Source organism: Poecilia reticulata, linkage group LG17 (genome assembly GCF_000633615.1).
Source record: "Poecilia reticulata strain Guanapo linkage group LG17, Guppy_female_1.0+MT, whole genome shotgun sequence".
Lineage (NCBI taxonomy): Eukaryota > Metazoa > Chordata > Actinopteri > Cyprinodontiformes > Poeciliidae > Poecilia > Poecilia reticulata.
This window is the reverse complement of record NC_024347.1, coordinates 17,412,428-17,433,252: the sequence shown is the minus strand read 5'-3', so window position 1 is coordinate 17,433,252 and position 20,825 is coordinate 17,412,428. Positions and strand designations below refer to the sequence as shown.

General features: G+C 36.7%; 2 protein-coding genes across 8 annotated transcripts in view; both read right to left on the bottom strand.

The window, feature by feature from the left end:
* Window positions 1-4,414: 4,414 nt before the first annotated feature.
* On the bottom strand, window positions 4,415-13,920 carry apold1a (apolipoprotein L domain containing 1a). The gene is made up of 21 exons (XM_017309881.1): window positions 13,791-13,920; window positions 13,105-13,275; window positions 12,968-13,027; window positions 12,824-12,898; window positions 12,680-12,745; window positions 11,589-11,654; window positions 11,355-11,408; window positions 11,203-11,277; window positions 11,030-11,101; window positions 10,179-10,235; window positions 9,790-9,852; window positions 9,658-9,717; window positions 9,022-9,093; window positions 8,851-8,898; window positions 8,696-8,758; window positions 8,404-8,478; window positions 8,291-8,330; window positions 8,142-8,193; window positions 6,992-7,406; window positions 5,109-5,674; window positions 4,415-4,571 (listed from the first exon to the last, which is right to left on the bottom strand). The coding sequence occupies exons 4-21, from the start codon at window positions 12,875-12,877 to the stop codon at window positions 4,415-4,417; spliced, it is 2,055 nt and encodes a 684-aa protein (XP_017165370.1). The 5' UTR covers window positions 12,878-12,898; window positions 12,968-13,027; window positions 13,105-13,275; window positions 13,791-13,920.
* Window positions 13,921-17,935: 4,015 nt separating this feature from the next.
* The window catches only part of apol1 (apolipoprotein L, 1), a 22,741-nt gene continuing 19,851 nt past the window's right edge, over window positions 17,936-20,825 (bottom strand). For all 7 annotated transcript variants that reach the window (XM_017309820.1, XM_017309824.1, XM_017309825.1 and 4 more), the window contains 3 exons: window positions 20,539-20,578; window positions 20,166-20,217; window positions 17,936-19,418 (listed from right to left, as the gene is read on the bottom strand). In XM_017309820.1, coding sequence (XP_017165309.1) covers window positions 18,497-19,418; window positions 20,166-20,217; window positions 20,539-20,578 — 1,014 coding nt within the window. In that variant the 3' untranslated portion in view covers window positions 17,936-18,496. The remainder of the gene's footprint in view (window positions 19,419-20,165; window positions 20,218-20,538; window positions 20,579-20,825) is intronic.

Sequence of the window (20,825 nt, the reverse complement as noted above, 5' to 3'; positions counted from 1 at the left end):
ATGTGCTGCTTTTGTCGAGGAAGCACATACCTCTGTTATCTTTATTTAGTTTTATATTATCTTGTGATCCTTAACCCAACAGACTGTCCCTGTTTTTTGTTTGCTTTCCGGCTCCGAGCGTCTCGTGGCCGAACCCGGCCCAATTACGTTTGTTTAAAGAGCAACAGAGCAAATGAAAGAAGAAAAGAGAGTGAGACGATTTCTTCCTGAAGGTGTCGATTCTGTTGAAGCTTTACGTTTTACCAAATTCCTAACATTTAGTTGTGATGTATGTAATGCACCGGTTTGACAATATGAAGCTAAGAAATTGACGTCATTGTTCTGTTAGCCGATTTGTGCGGTTGAAATTCTGCCTGAGGAATCCCAGTGAAAGGGAGAAAGTTCAGAGTGGTTGTGAATGGAGTGGAAGTGCACAGAAAGGCGGATTTTTTAAGTATTTGGGTTGGTTTTAGAAGCAGTTGAGACCCAAATTAAAGTATAAAAATGTTGAAAAAGTTAATTTTGAGTAATAGGTCGCCTTTAATGGCACAATGACTCCTGCTGTAACCTACGAGTGGGTTACAGTAGTAACCCACAAGAACTTGGCCCTAGAAGAAGCCAAGTTCTTCTAGGGCTGGGTGAGATGGCTTCAAAATAAAATCTCCTGATTTTTTTTCATACCAGATCCAAATTGCGATTCTTTTTTCTATTTTTTGTTTTCTAGAAAAAAAATTACAAATGATGGAAAATATTTTCAAAGTCCTGTCTGTGAGTTGTACGTCCAGGCCTTATGGCCAGGCTGTGAGCAGTTTTAATTATGAAAATGTAATCATAATATTAGCAGAATAAAGATGCAATTTTACAAAAAGAATGTCTTAAAATTATGAGAAAAGTCAATTTAATGAAATGGAAAAAAAAAACGTCAGCAGCTCATCCATGTTTTCTTGAAATAAACTGAGAATAGTTTGATGCTGCTGATGCATTAAAAGACTAAATAAAACCAACATCAAAGTATAACTTCACAAATACCCTTTAACTCTGCAGTGGCGCTCCCAAGAGGGGGACCAAAGGGGCCCACGGCCCTCCTGGAAAATCGTGGACTTTATTGTATTGATTTGATGAAACTTTTAACTCAAATTGAAGAAGGTGATGCAATCTCGGCTTCCTTAGATGAGTTGCTTTAATCACTTAAGCTACTAATAAAGTCACATTGCATTGTTTTGTAATTTGAGTTAATTATTGTGATTCAAACATGACTACACTGAAAAAGCTCCAAATAATAATAAAAAAATATATATTTTTGTTAAATATGACGCTTAACTAACTTAATTGGATGAATTTAATTTGATTATTTGTAACAAATTAACTCAATGTTTTTAAGTTGGATCAACTGTTTTCCTTTTTCAGTGTAGATGACTGAATTGTATTAAAACAAATGAAACTGATTTGAACTGGATCATGTGCTGCTTTTTGTAAAGTAATACTAGTAATTAAGTATTAATACTGGAGACTATTTTCGTATTCGTGGGTGGAGACGCTTCTGAGAACATTTCATTTCAATCCTCTTTGCCGTTTTAAACTCTGCCTCTGGTTTTGTCTTTGGGGACTCTTTCATGTCGTGACTCATACTGGGAATCATCTCTTACTTTGAAATGGGACGCTTTGCCAACCACCAGACACACCTACAACTGTCACATTACTTTTGTGAAGAATTAATTGAAACAGTTCCAAAACATCATGCAACTAGTTCTTTAGTTTGCCACGAATATTGGCAGACATATTTATCTTTGAAGGAAAGGAATTTGAAGAAAGAATGAGGAACATGTTTTAGATTTGTTTGCAAAACTTCCAGCAGATTGTTATTGAACATGCCGCTTATATTTCTGAGACTAAATCCGCCATTAAATCTGTGAAGCATCCTAAGTTTGAATAGTGCATGTATATTGGAATGAAGGATGTAAACGTTTTGGTTTTGTCCCACATATTTAATGATCTCCAGACAATTTTGAGCTGAGAGTTTAAAGCTGTACACAATCTATGCGTTCCTCCAAGTATTAAAAATATACACAACTCCTACGAAGACAGTTTGGCTGAATTTTTAAAATATTTACTACTCTGCAATGGTCAGTCAGGTACGACAGTGTGGATACATAAAAAAATAATAGTGAATATCCACCAAAAGTCTAAAAAAACACATTTTTTAGGTTAAAAAGTAGAAAATTTGCTAGAAAAACAGCAATTTTGAGGTCAACTAAAAAATTTTCTAGAAAAAAAACGTGGAAATTTCAGAGTTTGAAAAGAAAAAAATTGCTAGAAGGAAAAACATATTTTGAGTTTAATCACAGGAATGATCTTTTTTAAGAGTTTCAAACTTTTTGACTTTTGGAAATTTTCTGAATTTCAAATGTAATAAAAATTTTAACTGACTTAGAAATTTCCACGTATTTTTTTCAAGCAAATTTTTGACTTTTCACACTCAGAAATAATCTTATTTTATCTTTTTCATTTTAGAAATAAACAGATTTTTTACGCTGTAGCCTTTTTTAATGCCTTAAAAGAATCTAAACCAGTGGATTAAATTTTGACTCAAAAAAACCCCCCAAAAACCAGTAAGTTTGGTTTAAACATAAAATCTTTGTGTGCTTGTGGATCTGTCGTCACGCCGGTTCAGTTGGAGGCCAGAACATCCAGAAACTATGTAAAATCTCACGCCTCTAACTTTTCTTGCCATTAGTCATAAATTCCTCTTTTTTTTGATTTGTTGATTCTAGGAGCACTGATTTCCTGTGTTGAATCTGATGAGGGTGCCTGAGATTGTGACGGAAAGTATTTCACCGCCTGAAGATGAAGTTGTGTTATTAAACACTGGATGCATCCAGCCGTTCCAACCTGCAGGTATTTTGTCAAAACAATCACATTTTTTTGTCGAAGCAGCTTTCCTGGAAGGAATGCATTAGTCATTCGAAGGAAAACCCCAGTTTTATGTAAATATGCATCAGCGGACGTCACGTAAAGGCTCTAAAACTTTTCCAGAGATAAGAAATGAGTAAAAAAGCATCACCTTTAGTAAATAAGCCCCGACCTGAATGTAAAGAAAGTTTCCCCCGTTTGTTCCTTCAGGGCCCTGTGTCTCCATGTTTACCTACTCTGATTAGAAATTCACATGAGTTTTAGTGAGGACAAACAAAATAATCTGGTAAGATTATCTGATCAAAAGGTTGGTATGTTTACGTTTCAGAAGCTTTCTTGATAAAATCATAAAAGATTCACAAATGTGATCATCACATTTAATTAAACTTGATCTTAACTTTTTCAACATGTTTTTCAGATAATTAATAAATGTAAGTAAGCTAAAAAATTTAATTAGTAATTTTCTTATTATTTTAAGTTCAAGTAAAAGTCATTTTTATGCATCTGTTTGAAAATGATTGATTTGAAATGCGGGGCAGCAGCATCCTCTGGTGGTGGCAGAAGGAAGTGCACCATAACGGTAATGAACGAAAACAAGATTGATGCTCTTTAGAAATAAACTCTGGGGGAAATAACTCAAATAAAATAAAAATAATTTGAGCTTTAGCATGGTTAAAATTAGGCAGAAACGTAAAACAATTGATTTTACTGTTTTCAGACTAGTTTGATGTAATTTTTATTTTATTTTATGGCTTTTTCAGTTATATTCTGTTGTACATAAATAGTGTGAATATTTACTTAGTTGTTAGTTAGTTAGTTGTTAAACTAGAATTTTTCTTCAATCTACTGGTTTTTAAACATGTGAGAATAAAATTTCACATTCTGGATGTAAAGGAGTAAATAAATAACAGTTGATGCTAAACTCGGTGAATTATGAAGGATTTAAAATGTTTTTGTTTGCGAAAGCAACTCAAGGGGGCGCCACATTAGAGGGGGCGCCAAAATGGCTCTAGAATATTTATTTCTAGTCTGCATTTTCTGTATTTGACGGCTGTTTGTGCATTAAAAAGCCCAGAAATCAATCTCATGTACATGCTGCTCAATGAGCTAATAGCAGAGAAACAACTTAACCATTACAGGAAACTGTTCACAACAGCCTCTGGGAAAGCATAGCACAGCAGACACACAAGCCTGATTGACACCGCCAAGACCCGCCTCCTGGCTCTGAGTGGTGTTTTTTTGTGCATGTCTTAAGACGGCAGTAGAAGTTCAGGGAAGAGGTGGAGGAGGTCAGTCTTTTCACAGATCATCCGTCTCATCCTGCCAGGGCATGGTGACAGTTTTAACAAACTTTTTTTTAATTTTTTTTTATAAAAGTTACACGTTGCAGCTTTAATGTCAGTTTTTGTTTGATGGGGAACCTGAAGGTTCTCCATGTTGGACCAGGAATATCCGCAGAAGCTTCTCTCCATCTTGGACCTGCAGCTCACCCTGTTTAGTGTGATCATTTCTTCTAAACTTTGGTTTAGATGTTCAGGGCGTCGTATTTGGACCTCAATCCTTTCTGGCTGTGTCCATGCTCCCTGTCACTTCCTCTCCTCCTCTGCCTCCTCTCCTCTCCTCCTCCTCTCTCGAAGCGTCTCCAGGCGCTCTCCGTTCTGCTGCTCCGCTCTTCGTTCTCCCTAACATGGTGGCTCGTCTTCGACTCTTCATCTCTGTGGCTTTGATGCGAGTCTTTCCTTCCGGTCTCCTCCTCTCCTCTCCTCCTCCAGCTCTCTCTGTCTCCTCTCTCCTCCCTCCTTTCTCGCGTTTCGTTTTTTTCTCCGTCTTTCTCGCTCCGGCTGCTGTGTCTCCTCGACGTCTCAGTTCTCCTCTGGGGTTTCTCCTCCCCTGCATGTTGGATCATTGTTTCTTTCTTCTCATTTTCAGGCTTTGTGTTGATTTCTGGGGTTTCATTCGGTTCTTTAGACTTTTCAGGCTTTTTCTCGGGTTTCTTTCCAGGCGACGTTTGGTTCCCAGTTTCTTTATCTTTCTTGCTTCTTTTCTCAAATTGTTCTTTTAAAACATCTTTTTCTGTTTTCACACTCGTTTCGTTTACCTTCTTCTCAGATTTGAATTCAGATATTTTCTCATCTTTGTCTTTTTCCTCCACATATTTTTCCTTCTCGCTCTTCTCTTCCTTTTTCTCTTTCTTCATTTTAAAAATGTCCAACACCGACTCTTTGCTCTTCTTCTGCTCCACCTCTTCCTCCTTCTCCTCCTTTTTGTCCAGTTTCTCCTCCATGACGTCGATCTCCTGCTCCAGCTCTGCCAGTTTCTTCGGGTCGGACTCGAACTCGTCTTCCACCTCCACCTCCTCGATGTCCTCGTACTCCTCCACCTCGATGCCGTCCATCGTCTTCTGCAGCTGAGTCTTCACCTTGTTCAGCTCCAGCAGGCCTTCCTGAAGGTCTTTGCACACCTGCCGGATCTTGGCGGCGAACTTGGTTTTGGCTCCCTTGTGGAGTTTGTGGGAGTCTTTGGCGAGGAAGAAGATGTCCAGGGCGAGGAAGAGGGCGGACATGACGCCCGTGGTGACGCTGACGGCCTGGGCGGCCTTAGCGGCGCCACCGGCGGCGCCCAGAACCTGAACGGTGCTGATCAGATTCTCAGTGTTGATCATCAGGGCTTTCCCCGCCCGGCCGCCCTCCTTCATCACGTGTTTAATGTTGTGGTTTAGAGCCTTTTTGGCGGCACTTTCAGAGTATTTCTCAAAATCCCATTCCTCCAGGGTGTTCATTCCCTCCTACAACGGGAAGCAACCAAAACAGACGATTAGAAGCTGCGTTTCCTTTAGCCTTAGAAAACTGAAATGATGAAAGTGAATTATCTTACTGGAAACATTTTTGATAAAAAAGTTTGTGCGCTACACTGCAAAAGCACAAAATCTTACCAAGAATTTTTGTCATTTTGTATTTCAGCAAAATACAGGAGATTGCTTTAACAATAATTCCTAAATATCCAGAGAAAATTATTAGTTCCACTGGCAGATTACTTCAATTACAACAGGGGAAAAATGTGTTATAAGTGAAATAATCAGCCAATGGAACGTTTTCATCAATATTAAGGAATTATTGTTTCTTGCTGAAGAGTTACTTGTAAGTTAGTTTTGTCTCATTTCAAATGTGCTAAGATATTTGCATTAAGAAGTAGACCAAAATAATTGGTAAGAGTTTTTGCAGTGTAGGATGAGGAGGGGTTTTTTCGGTCGAATCTAAATAGATTTACTGTGCAGAGCTGTAATGGAAACACTTTTTTCACATCACACGAGTTTGTGACCAACAGCCAAATGTGACGACTGGCGGAAACCATGAAGAAGTACGCCTGTCACAATAACCAATAAATCAATAAATCACATGATGAATTAAAACAAGCTCAATAATTTCCTTTTGGATGATTTATAGTTTTTCTCTTTCTACCATCCTTTCTTCATCCAAAGTATAAACAGTTTGTGGCTCCATCACCTGAATAAAGCGCTTACCTCTCCTCTTATGGCTGAATTATTAACTTAACCTCATGTAACTGTTTACGTCCGTCGCTGCCATGATTTTAATGACTTATCACATCAACAGTCATAGTCAGGTGTGATTTTAAGTTTAATTTCTTATTTAATCAACACACCGCATTTGTGAAATTGTTTTTGTTCAACATTAGCAGAATATCGACAAAGATTTGCTCACATTTGTAATAGAAACGCAGCTAATGATGTTCGATTTTACAGAAATAGCAAACATGGCTTTTAATGTGAGACTTCGGCTGTTTCTAACTGCCAAGTCAAAACATAGTTCAGGTCATGACCTCCAGTTCAGCCAGAAGATCCAAAATATAAAACTTTGCATTTACTTTAACCATTAAAATTTTTCTAATTTTGTTTATTTGTTTTTTTGTCTAGAAATTCAATGAACACAGTACACAGAGTGATTTGCTTGTGAATGTTTCAACTGGTCTCTATTCGTTTTTCTGAAGGTCTTTTAAGAGTTTTAATGGACTTTTTAATTGAGTTTTCCCACCATTTATTCAGGAGAATAGTTTCCGTTTTGTTGTTTTAAAACAATTTCCTCACCTGAACGAACTCCATGCACTTCCTGATGTCCTCGATCTCCTCCTGGTAGCCTTGGATCATCGTCTCCACCTTCTTGCGGTCCATGTTGGAGTGCACAGTGTCGGTGATGTTGGCCGTCGCCGACGTGATGCTGCCGGCCGTCGCCACGCCGATCCCCACCGCCGTGACGATGATCGACGCCCCGAAGGTGAACGGAGCCAGGATGAGGCCGGTGATGGTCGTCACGCTGCCCGCCACGCTGGCCACGCCCCCGCCCACAGCGGCCGTCACCGTCTTCTTGTGGAACTCGTCTGCGGCGTCGGCCATCGACAGCAGCTCCAGGATGCGGTGCTGCAAGGACGCCCCCCGCTGGTTGAAAAGGTGAACGAAAACACGGGCTGCCATGTAGACTCGATCGGCTGCCTGCTCCATCGCACTGCAGACAAAAATAAAAACAATAAATAATCAGGATGAAAAAAGAAAGGAGTTTCTACAGAACCCATAAATGAAAGACTGCAGATTTGACACATTATTTTGCCAATAAAAATAACATTTTGACTTAATTTAGCTTCTTATCAAAAATATTAAGCTTATTTTTATGAGGCTGTTATTTGTTGCTGGAGAATGACATTTATCTTAAAAAACAACAAAAAGAACCCAAATGTATTCAACTCACTTTGAATTGGACTGAATGAACGACTTCACAGATTTCAGTAAATAAACTGAATCTGTTTTTGAAGCATCTTCAGATATGATGGAGTATTTGGGCCACACTAAGTACTAATAAAAAATAAAACTATGACCACAGTCATAACATTATGCCTTTATTCTCTTTTTTTTACTCCATTCTTGTAATTTTCACTTTTTTTTTTTTTTACTTTATTCTCACAATATTTTGTCTTTATTTTGGTAATTTGTTTTACTTTATTCCTGTAATTTTGTGACTTTATTCTTGTAATATGAGTTTATTCATGTAATTTTATTAATGTTTTAAATTTTAATATTGTGTCCCTAATGCTCCTCTGTGTTCAGACGTGTTGTAAATTAAAATCATGAATGGACGGATGCACAAATGGACAGAGAAATGCATCATTTTTAAAAAATGGGACAAAGAATAAAGTCTGGAAATATAATTCCTAATAAAATAAACCTTTTCCTCTGAAGTTCTTACATTTGTTCATCCTCCTCCTGGAAATTTGAGGTCTCGTTCCACTCGGTCCAACCTGGAAACCAGCGGCACAAACCCATCAGTCAGAGAACAAGAAACAAAGATGAACCAAATGTATGTTAAATTTAAAACCGGTACAGTCTGATATCAACCTTTCACTGAGTTCCACCACTCCATCAGCTCTTTGTTCTCCTGAAATCACAGATCCTTCTGTTAATCTGGAGACAAACCGGCCAGTTATTTAACACTCTGGGTTTAATCCCACCTGCTCCATCTGGGTCAGGCTTTCCTCAGTGGGATAAGCTGCCATCTCCACCGGCTCCACCACCACCGTGCTCTCCTGACAGACAAATAGTTCAAGTTTCTTTTGTTTTATGGGGGATTTTTTAAATCAGAAAAACACACTAATATGTCTTATTCTCATAAAAGGAAAATATTTTAGCTCTAAAAATCATTTAAAGAAAAGGATTAGGATCTGAAGTTATATGTAAATATTATAATAAAGATAAGAAAATAATTTATTAATAAATAACTTATGAAAATGAAGTTATCCTGACCTGTGGAGTGTTCAGCTCCCCCATCTCAAGGTTCTCCTTAATCACAGGCATTTCACTGGATTTCTATAAATAAAACAATGTTAAATAAATTAATCTGTTTTTAGTCATGAATTAAGTCAGGTTCGTATGTAAATCCCCCATCAAGCAGAAAATACCTCTACGGACGTTCTGGGAAGAGTTTTCTTGACTCGGAAAGACACAACCTGTCAAACGTAACAAGAACAAAATAAAACTTCAAGAAAAACTTAACATTTCGCCACTATAAATAACTCAAAACACTGTTTATTATTCAGCAACTTATAAATGACAAAGTAAAAATAACTTGCTCTGCGATTCTTCGTTATGGTTCTCTTGCGACTCAGTCCGCGTCCAGCAGGTGGCGCCACGTCTTCACCTTCCTGCAAATCAACAAATAAAGAAAAACGTCATCAGGCAACTGGGACGTAAAACTGCTTTATTTAGATTTATATATGATTTTATCCAATATGAACTTGCTTTTGTTTTATTTTCTGCAATTAAAATCAAACTGGAGATTCTCAAATTTCAACATAACCAAAGTCAAAAGCTAAATGTTTTATATAGATTAATTTTGAACATAGATTTATTTCAGGTGTAAATTTATTTTGATTTGATCATTAATGTTTACAGATAATGAAAAAAAAACAAAAAATATGGTCTAAGAGCAATAAAGGATTTTAATACAAAAAACTCTTAAATGCTTTTTATCTCTGTTTGACACATCGTTTATACCACATTTTTTCCTTCCACTCAACTTACCATTAATATAATTAGACAGAACCGATCATGAACAGCCATGTATTACTCTATGTGGACTGAATTTAATTATTTTAAACTAAAATAGTTCAATTTAAAGAACTAGTTTCAAACCTAACATTTATGTTGTTACCAGCAGAAGCAGGATTTTTGCATTTATATTTTTTATAGAATTGGGTTGTTTTTACCTGCTGCTCCGTATTTCTAGGCGTTCGTCTGAACATCCCGGACAGCCCGGCTTTTTTCTCCTGTTTCATAAACATTATGAAGGTTTAATTTAAATTAAGAGGGAAAAAGGACATGAAATCTGAGAGACTTACCTTGGAGGCGTCACAAAGATTATCTGTACTGGCTGACAGTTCTCGCTGAGAGGCGCCGTCGTCCTTTAAAAAGAAACATTTAATCAATTTAATTACAATTCAAACAAAACGATACAATATGGACAAAGCCTTGAGATTATATCCAAATATTTGGACATTTTGAGTGAATTAACAAACACAAAATACAGTTTTTATCAAAATATTTGAACTCTGGTTTAAATGTTTGGATTTAAACTAATTTAGATCTGAGCAGATTAAAAAAATAAAGCTTTATGTATTGCCCATCTTATCGGTTTTGTGATGCTACAGTGTTTAACCCCAAGTGCAGAAAAGACTAGAAGGATTGTTGATGTTTGCTCTAATCAAAGGTTTTAGGTTTTTGCTCTCACGTTCCCGGCCTCAGTCAGGCTGTCCCAGCTGGACGACAGCTGCTTGGTCAGCGGATCCTGGAAAAGAGAGAAAAATCATTTCAACACTCAATTTCCACATCGCTTCAGCAATTAGAGAGATTTTATCTAATATACTGCAACTGATGTTTGCACTGCAAATACACAAAATTATAGCAAGTAATTTTACTTTAGTTTCTGGTGAAAATAATTTAGTAAACTCAAAATGAGACAAAACGAATTTACAAGTAACTTTTCAGCAAGAAATAGGAGCTTGTTTAAAGAAATGTATTCCTTAATATTGATGAAAGGGTTCTAGTTCTATTGGCAGATTATTTCACTTACAACAAGATATTTTACCATGTTATAAATGATATAATCTGCCAATAGAAAATCCATTTTTTCATTTACTTAAAACAAGCTCCTAAATCTTGCTGAAAAGTTACTTGTAAGTTCGTTTTCTCTTATTTTAAGTTTACTAAAATATTTGCTGTAGAAACTAAACCAAAATTACTTACTAGAATTTTGTGTTTTTGTAGTGTGGATGGATGTTTTGAGTTTTATTACCTGCCAAAGTTGATGCTAAGCAACGAAATATTATTAATTTATCACAACTAAACAAACTGTTGTTATAAAGTGAAAATCATCGCCTCTTCCTAAAACTTATTGAAACATCAACCGGACATGAAAGTATAAATCTGACTTCAGATTGGCAGGATTTGTTTTCCCGTTGAGCTCAAAGTAACATTTTCTGTCTATTTTAAAGAAAAATAAACATGTTGAACATCAGAGATAAACAGTTTAGGTTTTAGGAATAAAATAAACACTTTTGATGCATTAATTGGTTTCATCACCTCAGTAGCAACGGAGCGCGGAGACGGTTTGGGCGACTTTTTAACGAACGCTGTATGTCCTCCCGTTTTCTCCTGCAACAGATAATAATTCCATAAAATATACATATATATATATTTGAGATGAGAAACTAAATTAAGTCTTAAGTTTTCATTTCGATTAAATTTTCTTTTACTTTAGTTGGGTTTGTCTCCAGCAGATCTTCAGCGCTGCCAAACAACGTTGTGTTTTTGCCCTTCGCGTTTGACCCCTAAAGACACAACAGATTAAAAATCTGGATAAAGAATAAAACGGAAACAAAAATGTTCATCAGAGTTTTTATTCTACCTCCTCTGCCGGCTTCGCCCTTCTCTTAAACATGCCGCTGAAAATATTTTTGTCCTAAAAAATGAAAAACTAAACAATCAGATCTGGAGGCGTTAGACAGGAGGTAGATTCAAAGCGAAACGTATTTGATTTTCAAACTTTGGAGGAAAATCCCATTGATTAGTTTTAAGTGGATTAAAGGAGGAGAAGTGAAGTTCAGGTGTTCGTTTAGGGTGTAAAGCCGATGGGACTGACCTCGTCTAGCAGGTTGTCAAAGCTTGAAGATCTTTTGAATGTTCCAGCCAGGCCTCTTTTTGTCTCCTGGAGTCACACAAACAGGATTTTTATCTATTAATTTGGTGAAAAACTGAAACTGGCCTGAATATTAACCAATAGAGTTATCACTGCAGCCACATATTTAGGCTGCTGGAGGACAAACTGATCACTTTCTCCTACTACTCTCCAATTTCAACTATTTGCTGTTATTTAAACTACGGCTAAAAAGATGAATTGGATTAATTTGACCCATATGTTTATGTTCATAGGAGGTGAAAGAGCAACATTAACACATTTATTTAACAACTTTAGCAGCAGCTGGTCTGATCCACATTACAATTAAGTTTATTCAGTAATTAAGGTTGCTTAAAGCTACTCAGTAGCTATGAGATTTATATGATAAATCTCATAAAACATACCATTGTAGAAAAACACTTATCTAAATGTACAAAACTCAAATAAGACAAAAAACACCGCAAAAACACAAAATGTTGTGTTTTCTAGTGCAAATATCTTAGTAAATTTCAAATAAGACATCCATCCATCCACCCATCCATTTTCTTACACCCTTGTCCCTTAGTGGCGTCGGGAGGGTTTCAAATAAGACAAACTAACTTAAAAGTAACTTTTCAGCAGGAAATAGGAGTTCATTTTAAGTGAATGATTCCTTAATATTTGTTAAAAAAATAACTAGTTCCTTTGGCGATAAATTAACTTATAATGTGAAAAATGTCTTTTGTAAGTAAAATAATCTGCCAATGGAGCTAGCACTTTTTCATCAATATTAAGAAATTATTTACTTAAAACAAACCTGTATATCATTCTGAAAAGTTACTTGTAATTTAGTTTGTCTTATTTTAAGTGTAATAAAATATTCAGACTAAAAACTGGACCAAAATTAGTTGGTGACATTTTGTGTTTTTGCAGTGTATTAAATGTGTTTCACGTGTAAAGCTTAAAGAAAACTGTTGTTTTTAGTTTTTGTTTTCTTCATTTGGAATGAAGAAAAAGGCAGGTTTCAGCTCATGTTCTCGTTAAAAAACGAGCGGTTTCATGAAATGAATGGAAACCTTTGGGCCGGTCGGGTCGGTCAGGTTCTCGCTGCTGGCGGATAATCGTCCGTCAGTGTCCAGGTCCTGCAGTCAGAAGCAGGAAACGGTGAAGAAAAACCCAGAATCAGGAGTTTTGCTTCATGTCTGAGGAAGCTGCAGTACCTCTGTCTCTGCTCTAGCGCCCTCTGCTGCTGGCTCCTGTGTTTTCTTAAACATGTTGCTGAAAATGATTGTCTCCTACAAATATGACACTGGAAGTCAGTAAACGTTGTGATATGAGGAAATTGAAGGTGTTGAGATCCAGACCTTGTTATTCTCAGCCAGGTCTTCACAGCTGGCTGACAGCTCTCGCCGAGCCTCTCTGTCCTGAAGCAGAAAGTTGTTTAAAAGCTTTTATAAACTTTTTATAATACTTTCTAAAACATTGGACAACAACTGCTTACTGGAGTCTTTTCTCCTTTGGGCGTCTTTTTGAGGAGACCACTGAACAAACCTCCACCTTTCTCCTGATGAAACGTCAGAATAAAAATCTTGAGGATAAACCAGGAGGAGAGTTTGGTGAGTTTTCTGGGTTTTTCAGTGCTGGCCGAGACGTCAGAGTCAGAAACGGCATCCTGGAAACACAAACCAGAGGCTTTCAGCCACGGTACCCTGGAGTGAATCAGTAACTGAGGAAAAATGTTGATTTGATAAGTTAACTGTAGAAGAAAAAAGCAACGAAGAAAGAAATCAGAATCAGAGGAATTTATTGTCATTGTCAGAAAGACAACGAAATCGCAGTTTCAGTTAGAAAGAAAGGCAAAAAGAAAGAAGGAAAGGAAGCAAAGAGAAAAACTAAACAAAAAAAGTATGAATGAAGCTTAAAATCCACCCGATAGTGACTGTCATAATTATCTAGCGTTTTATCACACACATTTTATCACACACTTTCTGTACAGTTATCATTGTGTTTTACTTTGACAGTGGTATCTCTGCTCTGGAAATAGCCGTTAGTACATTTTAGCTAACGCGCTCGCGCAAACTTAGAAGGTCCTTAAAGATCGTCGGTGGACGTAATTGACGTTGGCGTTTAAAACCATCAAAAATGAAACACACCGAAGTTAAGTGAGTCCGATCAGCTTGAACCTACCGGAGATCCTTCAGAGATTCCTCTCCGATCCTCTCATCCAAGTTTCAACAGTGATTGATGTCAAAATAAATAAATAAAAACAAATGGGCGGCTCCTTCACTGTCCCCAGACTGCAAGGAGTCTTAAAACTTCGCCACTCCCCGCCACAACTCAAGATGCGTTCAGGAGCTGCCCTAAAAACCCGGAAATAAGATTCATTGACGAATTTATTTATTTGTTGTATGCAATGTTTTAATGTTCAAGAGATTTTACTAACCAATTTAGTAATATCAGTTTTTTATTTTTATAATTTTTACCCCCTGTTTTGCTATTTAGTTTAGGAAACAAATTAATATGTTCATATTAACTTATAAACTTTATTTTTGCATATTATCAGGCTTTGAATTTAATTTAGTTTTCTGTCATTTTAATTCCTCTATATAATAAACTATTTAAAAACTGCATTTTGTACTTATTAATGTTCTCAGTTTATAAATAAAAAATCCTCCAGTGTTTATATTTCATGTCAATTTTCATTTCGAATTTGTACAGTCATATTCTTCTCCTTAATTTTAAATTTTACACAATAAAAAGCTGTTTGTTGACATTTGTCAATGTCACTGTCAAATTTATTTATATAGTACTTTAAAAACGGGTGTAAAACTGCACCAAAGTGCTGTACAAGAATGACTGCATTTATTTGTAGCTCATTTTTATAAATGCTTTTGTGTTTTTAGATTGTGTTAAATACTGTGAAAGTGCTTATAAATATAAATCTTTATAGTGGTTATGTGCCATTTGAATTGTTATACTATGCAAAATATTTCTTTACACATGTGCCAGGAATAGCACTAAATAATAGTTCAATATGCATGTTGTGTATGAATATCTACAACTTGTCAACAAAAATGTCTGTAATTGAGATAATGACGTGGCTAGTCTGTTCATGCACGCTGCCTGTCCATCCCATGTTCTCATGTTTGTGTTTATCTCCACGTCTTGTAATCCGCAGTTTCCGACACCACCCAAAGGTGACTTCACCTGTGGAACAAAGCATCTTTAAACAAACCCAAACACACCCGCAGAGCTTCTGTCCCACAAAGTTATCTTGGTGAAACTCCCTGTTGCATAAGAAAAACACTTCCTGACCAACAAAAAGAGACCACTGACCAAACGTCTCTGCATTTCAAGTTTTTCACCTTCCTTCAGGATGAAAAGATGATTGGAGAACTTTTGTTTCTAGTTTCTGGCTGTGAATTCACCAGAGACAAAGGCGTGGTCAAGTTTGGTGGCTACCTGTGTCTCCATGTGACTCAAGTTCCACAATAGTCATGATTTTCGCATGTCAATAGATGTTAAAAGTGATGATCTAAAATTAGAAAAGGAAGGGAGGAAGAAGGAGGCAGATGCTGGGAGTTGAAATGCTTGATAACCAATGTGGAAAATCACTGGCTGCTTGTGTGCGATAAATATCACATGAGGAATTCCCAGAAGATCATTTAGCCACAGGTGTAACTCTCAGAAAGCATTCCCCTCTTTATATAATTAAAAATAAAAGTTCCTGCCAAAAGTTCCACTTATTTCTGTTTGCAAGGAAATAACAGTAACATTTGGTACCTGAAAATCTTGTTCCACCAAAATGTCAGCTTCTCTTCACATGGGTAACTGTCTCTGTTGTCACATATTGAGTCCAACAACGTTAATTAAAAAGATGGAGTGGAAGTTTCTAAATTTAGTTTATTTCAATACCAAGATAAAAAAGAGAATTAAAAAGCAAAATATGTTGTATTCAAACACAATATACTAAAAAAGTTCAAATGTAGCTGCATCTGAGTAGCATATAGTTGCTGTGAGAAGTTTATCACTGCCATAAATGTCACAATTTTGGTTTACCAAGTCATTTTAATAACTCTTTCTACAGTGTGCAATATAAAAAAAAAACATTCTTGGCTGAATACCATTCAGTCACATACAGAGACCTCATGATGCGACATCAATTTAAATTTAGTCACTCTTCTACAGAAGATTAAATATGGTCATTTTTGGCAAAAAATCTAGTTAATCTTAAGCATAATTCACAAAGCTATTAGTTGGGTAGACAGAATATTTTAATGCAAGCCTCCTTCATCCATTACAAACCCAGTTTTGATGGCTGTTTGGAATCGTCGTCCTGTTGGACGAACGTTGAACACAGGTTTCAAAAACACTCGGCAGGAAAAGGGAAAATTTGTTCAACAGATTTAAAGAAAAACACACAGATGGACTACCTGTAGTCTACAGTGAAGGAAGCGTTAAAATGTCATATTATTATTGTTTGCTACTCCTGTAAGATTAAAATCGACAGTTATAATGGTGTGATGTAAGCTAATGATGCTAATGGTAGCAAGAACGTTACACACAGTAAAGTAGCTTAGGATTGATGAAGCATTTGGTGTCGACATGTTTGTATGGGAGGTTTCAAATTAAAATATGCTTATGGTCCCCAAAAGGCTTGTACCATTGCATAAATTTAAATATATACATGTGCTGTAATTCCTGTAATTAATTAAGTAATCTTCCGACTTTGCATGCACTTCTTCCCTCGCAAAGATCTTTATAAATTTGGGATCAGAGATTATGGACAATCGGTTTGGGTCCCGCAGAATCTGATCTAAGACCAGCTTCTTTCTTCTTTTTTCTAAAACACCCAATAGACTTTTCTGGCTAAATTAAACTAGATGAGGCATCAAATTGATTGTTCAATAGCAAAGACTGTAAACTGTACAGACGTAGAGCCACTAGTTGTTCATTTTGTAAAAAATTTTTTATTTAAACTCACATGGACAGTTTATTGCACGTACAAGTATTTCTAATCCAGCCTTTACAGAACAAAGAAGATCAATAAATAAACATTTGCTTCCAACAGGCTCCAGAACCTAAAGAAAACATTTAACTCTAAGTAACAGTATAACTAGAGGAAAATATCATAATTTGCATACCTCACGTAATGGATATACAACTAACTGTCTGTTTGGTTTAAATTAGCACAGCTAAAATTGATCAGTTAATTGATATTAAACAATTCAATAAGACTGATTTATATTAAAAAACTCAAAGACTTGAATTCAGTGATGGAAACCAGTGACATTCATAATCATTCAGCGTGAGATTTACCAGCTAACATTTCATAAAAAAGTCTGGATTAATAAGTTTCTGTTCAGATAAAAACAACGTTCATAGATTTATCCTCGTCAAATGACAGAGAACATGAACTAAATAAATGGTGTCAAAACTCTAAACTCTGAATCACTTTTTACCAAAGTGCATTAAAATAAAAAAATAATCTGTATTAAATGAATAGCAGTTAAGTTTTTGACTTCTTCATCCTGAATTTGTTGGTAAAGAAACAACATGTGACCTCATCTGTTAACGGTTTTCACCCTAAAATGCAACTATGGACATTAAAACTGATCAAATAAGGAGGCAGATTGAAATGTTGTAAAACCCATTAAAATGTTTAAGATTATTCAAAATATTTAGCTAACAAACTATTCAAGCCTGAAACAAAATTTTTCATCAACCCAGATTTTTATCCACCAGTTTCTGTAAAAAATAATTTCACTGATTTTAAATTACCTCCAGTGACTGCAGTCACTTTTTAAGGCATCACTGAACAAAAGGCACCAATCATCATGTAACGTAAAAACCCCAAATCTGGGTGACCCTATTTAAAAAATAGGTCTGTAAAAATACCACAATTGAATCAAATTTCACTTCTGAAACAAACAGACGTTTCACACAATGGCACAGCTTCCACATTGGTTTGCTACTGATGTAGTGTTTTGATTAGAACGAGTCAGTTTCAATTTGAAAGTCGCCTCAACGAGACTGGAGAGGAAACAGCAGCAGGAGGTTTTAAATAAGTTCAGTAGGGGTAAAGTTCAAAGAGTCCTGTTAAAACTTTAAAGTTCAACACAGTCTGCTATGGAGAAAGGATTATAAAGTTACACAGTACAATATTTGCAAATGTGACTGTCATACAGAAAGAAAAAATGGAGTTAATTTTTCAAAGTCACATTTTCACCATATTATTCATACATTTATAAATCTCATAGTTCCAAACAAAATATTTAATTCACAAGATAAATATTTAGTTTGTAGACTAAATATTTAGCTCCAAACAAAATATTTAACTTGGACCAAAAATATTTAGTCAGCATGCTAAATATTCTTTTAGAAACCAGGCTACTGTGCCAACTAAATATTTAGGTAGCAAGATATTTCAAAATTAAGTATTTAGCTTTCTACCCAAATATCTAGCTAGCACACCAGCCTGACCAGCTAACAAAATGTTTATCTTGCTAGCTAAGTATTTACCTAAATATTTAGCAGGCTAGCTAACATTCAGTTAACCTGCTAGCTAAAATAGTTAGCTAGCAACCTGAATATTTAGTTAGCAGATCAGGCTAGTGTACTAACTATATATTTAACTAGCAAGCTAAATGTTTCATCAGTTAATTAGCATCTAATTTGTAAACTAAGTATTTAGCCTAATTCAATATTTAGTTTGTAACTATATTATTTAAATGTAGAATAAAACTGTTAAAATATGACTTTGAAAATTTAATCCCTGATTTTTTTCCTCTGACAGGCTCAATAAACCAAAAATATTGTTGTTAATTTCTTACTGTAACATTTGGAAGCGGCACCCCAAAACAGCCTGCTGGAGTCAGACATATTTCCGGCTCTCAAGGTCCTTTTTTTATAGCTTTTTTAATCCGGTCAATCTTATCCTCATCTGAACTCTTATGTTTCTCTCTTGTCTCTTTCTTTTCGCGATTGCCCTCTTTGCAGTCTGGTGTGGTGCTGTGCAGCTCCTCCCGGATGGTGTTCAGCTCCACCAGCCCGTCATGCAGCTGTGTGGCCACCTCCCTGATTTTGGCTGCAAACTCTGATTTTGCCCCTTTCTTCAGCTCCTTAGAGTCTTTAGCTACGAAGTAGATGTCCATACCGACAAAGAGCCCCGTGAGGACGCCAGTGGCCATGCTGGCGATCTGGACCGCCCTGGCGGCCGTGCTGCCCGCCACGTTGGCGATCTGCACCACACGCATGATCTCGTTGGCGTTGATGAGGATGGCCTTCCCTGCCATGGCGCCGTCCTCGTAGAACTGACTGGTGAGCGTGGGGAAGTCCTGGTTGTACGCGCTTTTCTTCATCTTGATCAGGTCGAACTTGCGCAGGTTCTCTATTCCCTGCTTGATGAACTTCAGGCACTTATTGAGGTCAGCAATCTTCTCCTGGTAGTCCTCGACAATCTTCTCCACCTTCTTGCGGTCCAAAGAGTTGTTGACCTGGTTGGAGATGCCGGCGCCGGCCGAAGTTAACCCACCAGCTGTGGCGACTCCTAAACCTACAGCTGTAACAATCAGGGAGGTTCCCAGGGTGACCGGAGCCAGGGCGAGGCCGGCGATGGTGGCGACACCTCCGATGGCGCTGGTGGAGCCGCCGGTGATCTGAGCGATCTTTGTCTTCTTGTTGAATTTGTCCAGGCCGTCTGCGATGGCGTTGAGGTCGATGACGTGCTGCCAGAGGCTCTCGGCTCGCTCAGAGAACAGCTTGTTGAAAACTCGGATTCCCTTCTGGACCTTATCTGCAGTTACAGCGAAGGCCCTGACACAAGAAAAAGACGATGACTAAAAAATAGCACTTTCATCTCATTTCTGTGGGTACATTTTTTAAATTATTATAGATGGAAAACTAATAAAAATCTCTACTTATTGTTTACTTATTCTCATTTTGTTGACGGTTTACTTTTTCTTCAAATGTATTTAGTCAAAATGTCATTTTTTCCTGATTTTTACTGATATGAGTTCTGCTGCTCTTGGCAGTTGGTGGTTACCATAGCAACCAGCAACTGTCAGCCCCTCCCCCTTTTTTCTGTTGTAGTTTGTGACTGTGGTATGTAACAGGATCGTCTCCATGTTTTCTAAACTAGTATGACATTTTAGTACTTATATATTTTTAATTTTGCCATGTTTTGTATAACTTAGAATTAAAGTTGTCAATTTCAGCTTTTTAATTTATCTGTTGCTCTGTAGTTTGTTAAGGGTTATTTATTTTTAATGTATTGGGGCAAAAGAGCAGGACTTGATGTTAACCACCAACTTGATTTTTCTCGTTAGAATAAATACAGCGGTCCAGAGTGGGTCTGATGTTCTTTGAAGACCAGCGTATTTTTTTAAACATGTTGAGACAAATTTTTAAGTTTTGTAGAAACTACAGAACCGCCAGACTGTAAATGAATTCAGGAGCAATTTATAATATAGTTTATCAGCATGATTATAGACAATAAGTGAGCAATATTTGCAAAGCGTCACTCAAAAGGTTTAATTGACGTCCATTTCTGCTTTAACTTACTTGGCCTCTTCCTTTTCTGTCATGTCGTCATCTTGAGGCGTGTCTTCCCAAGCTAAAAAAAAAGCAATAAAAAGTAATGTTATGTATCACTTCATGGGTAGCACAAAGACAACAGCATTTTGACTTAGTGACATTTCCATGACGGTTTATAGCGGGTTTATTAAAAGCTTTTGGTTTGTTGAAGCAGGAAATAGTCTTTTTTCTAAAAATGGACGCAGGTGAGGACAAATGGAAGTATTTTGATTTTAGTCAAGTGTTAAATACTTAAATAAATAGTTAAATACTTAAACTAAAACAACTGTAGAGTATTAAAAACACTTTTTCTCATATTTTCGGAGAAAAACATTAAAACAATAGAAAAAAAAAGACTTGCGTTCAACAGTGTTCCACCAGTCCATGAGATCCTCCACATCCTAAAAGAGACAGATTTTTATTTACATACTTGTTGCCATTGTTGAGTTGTAAACCTGGTTAAAAAACAGGCAGTTGGTCACTTTTATTAAGTTGATTTCACTGTGAAAATGGTGATGGGATGCTGTACAAACAGACAAGGATGCACACCAAACTATCCATCCATCCATCCATTTTCTTCCGCTTATCCAGGGTCGGGTCGCGGGGGCAGCAGCTTCAGAAGGGAGGCCCAGACTTCCCTCTCCCCAG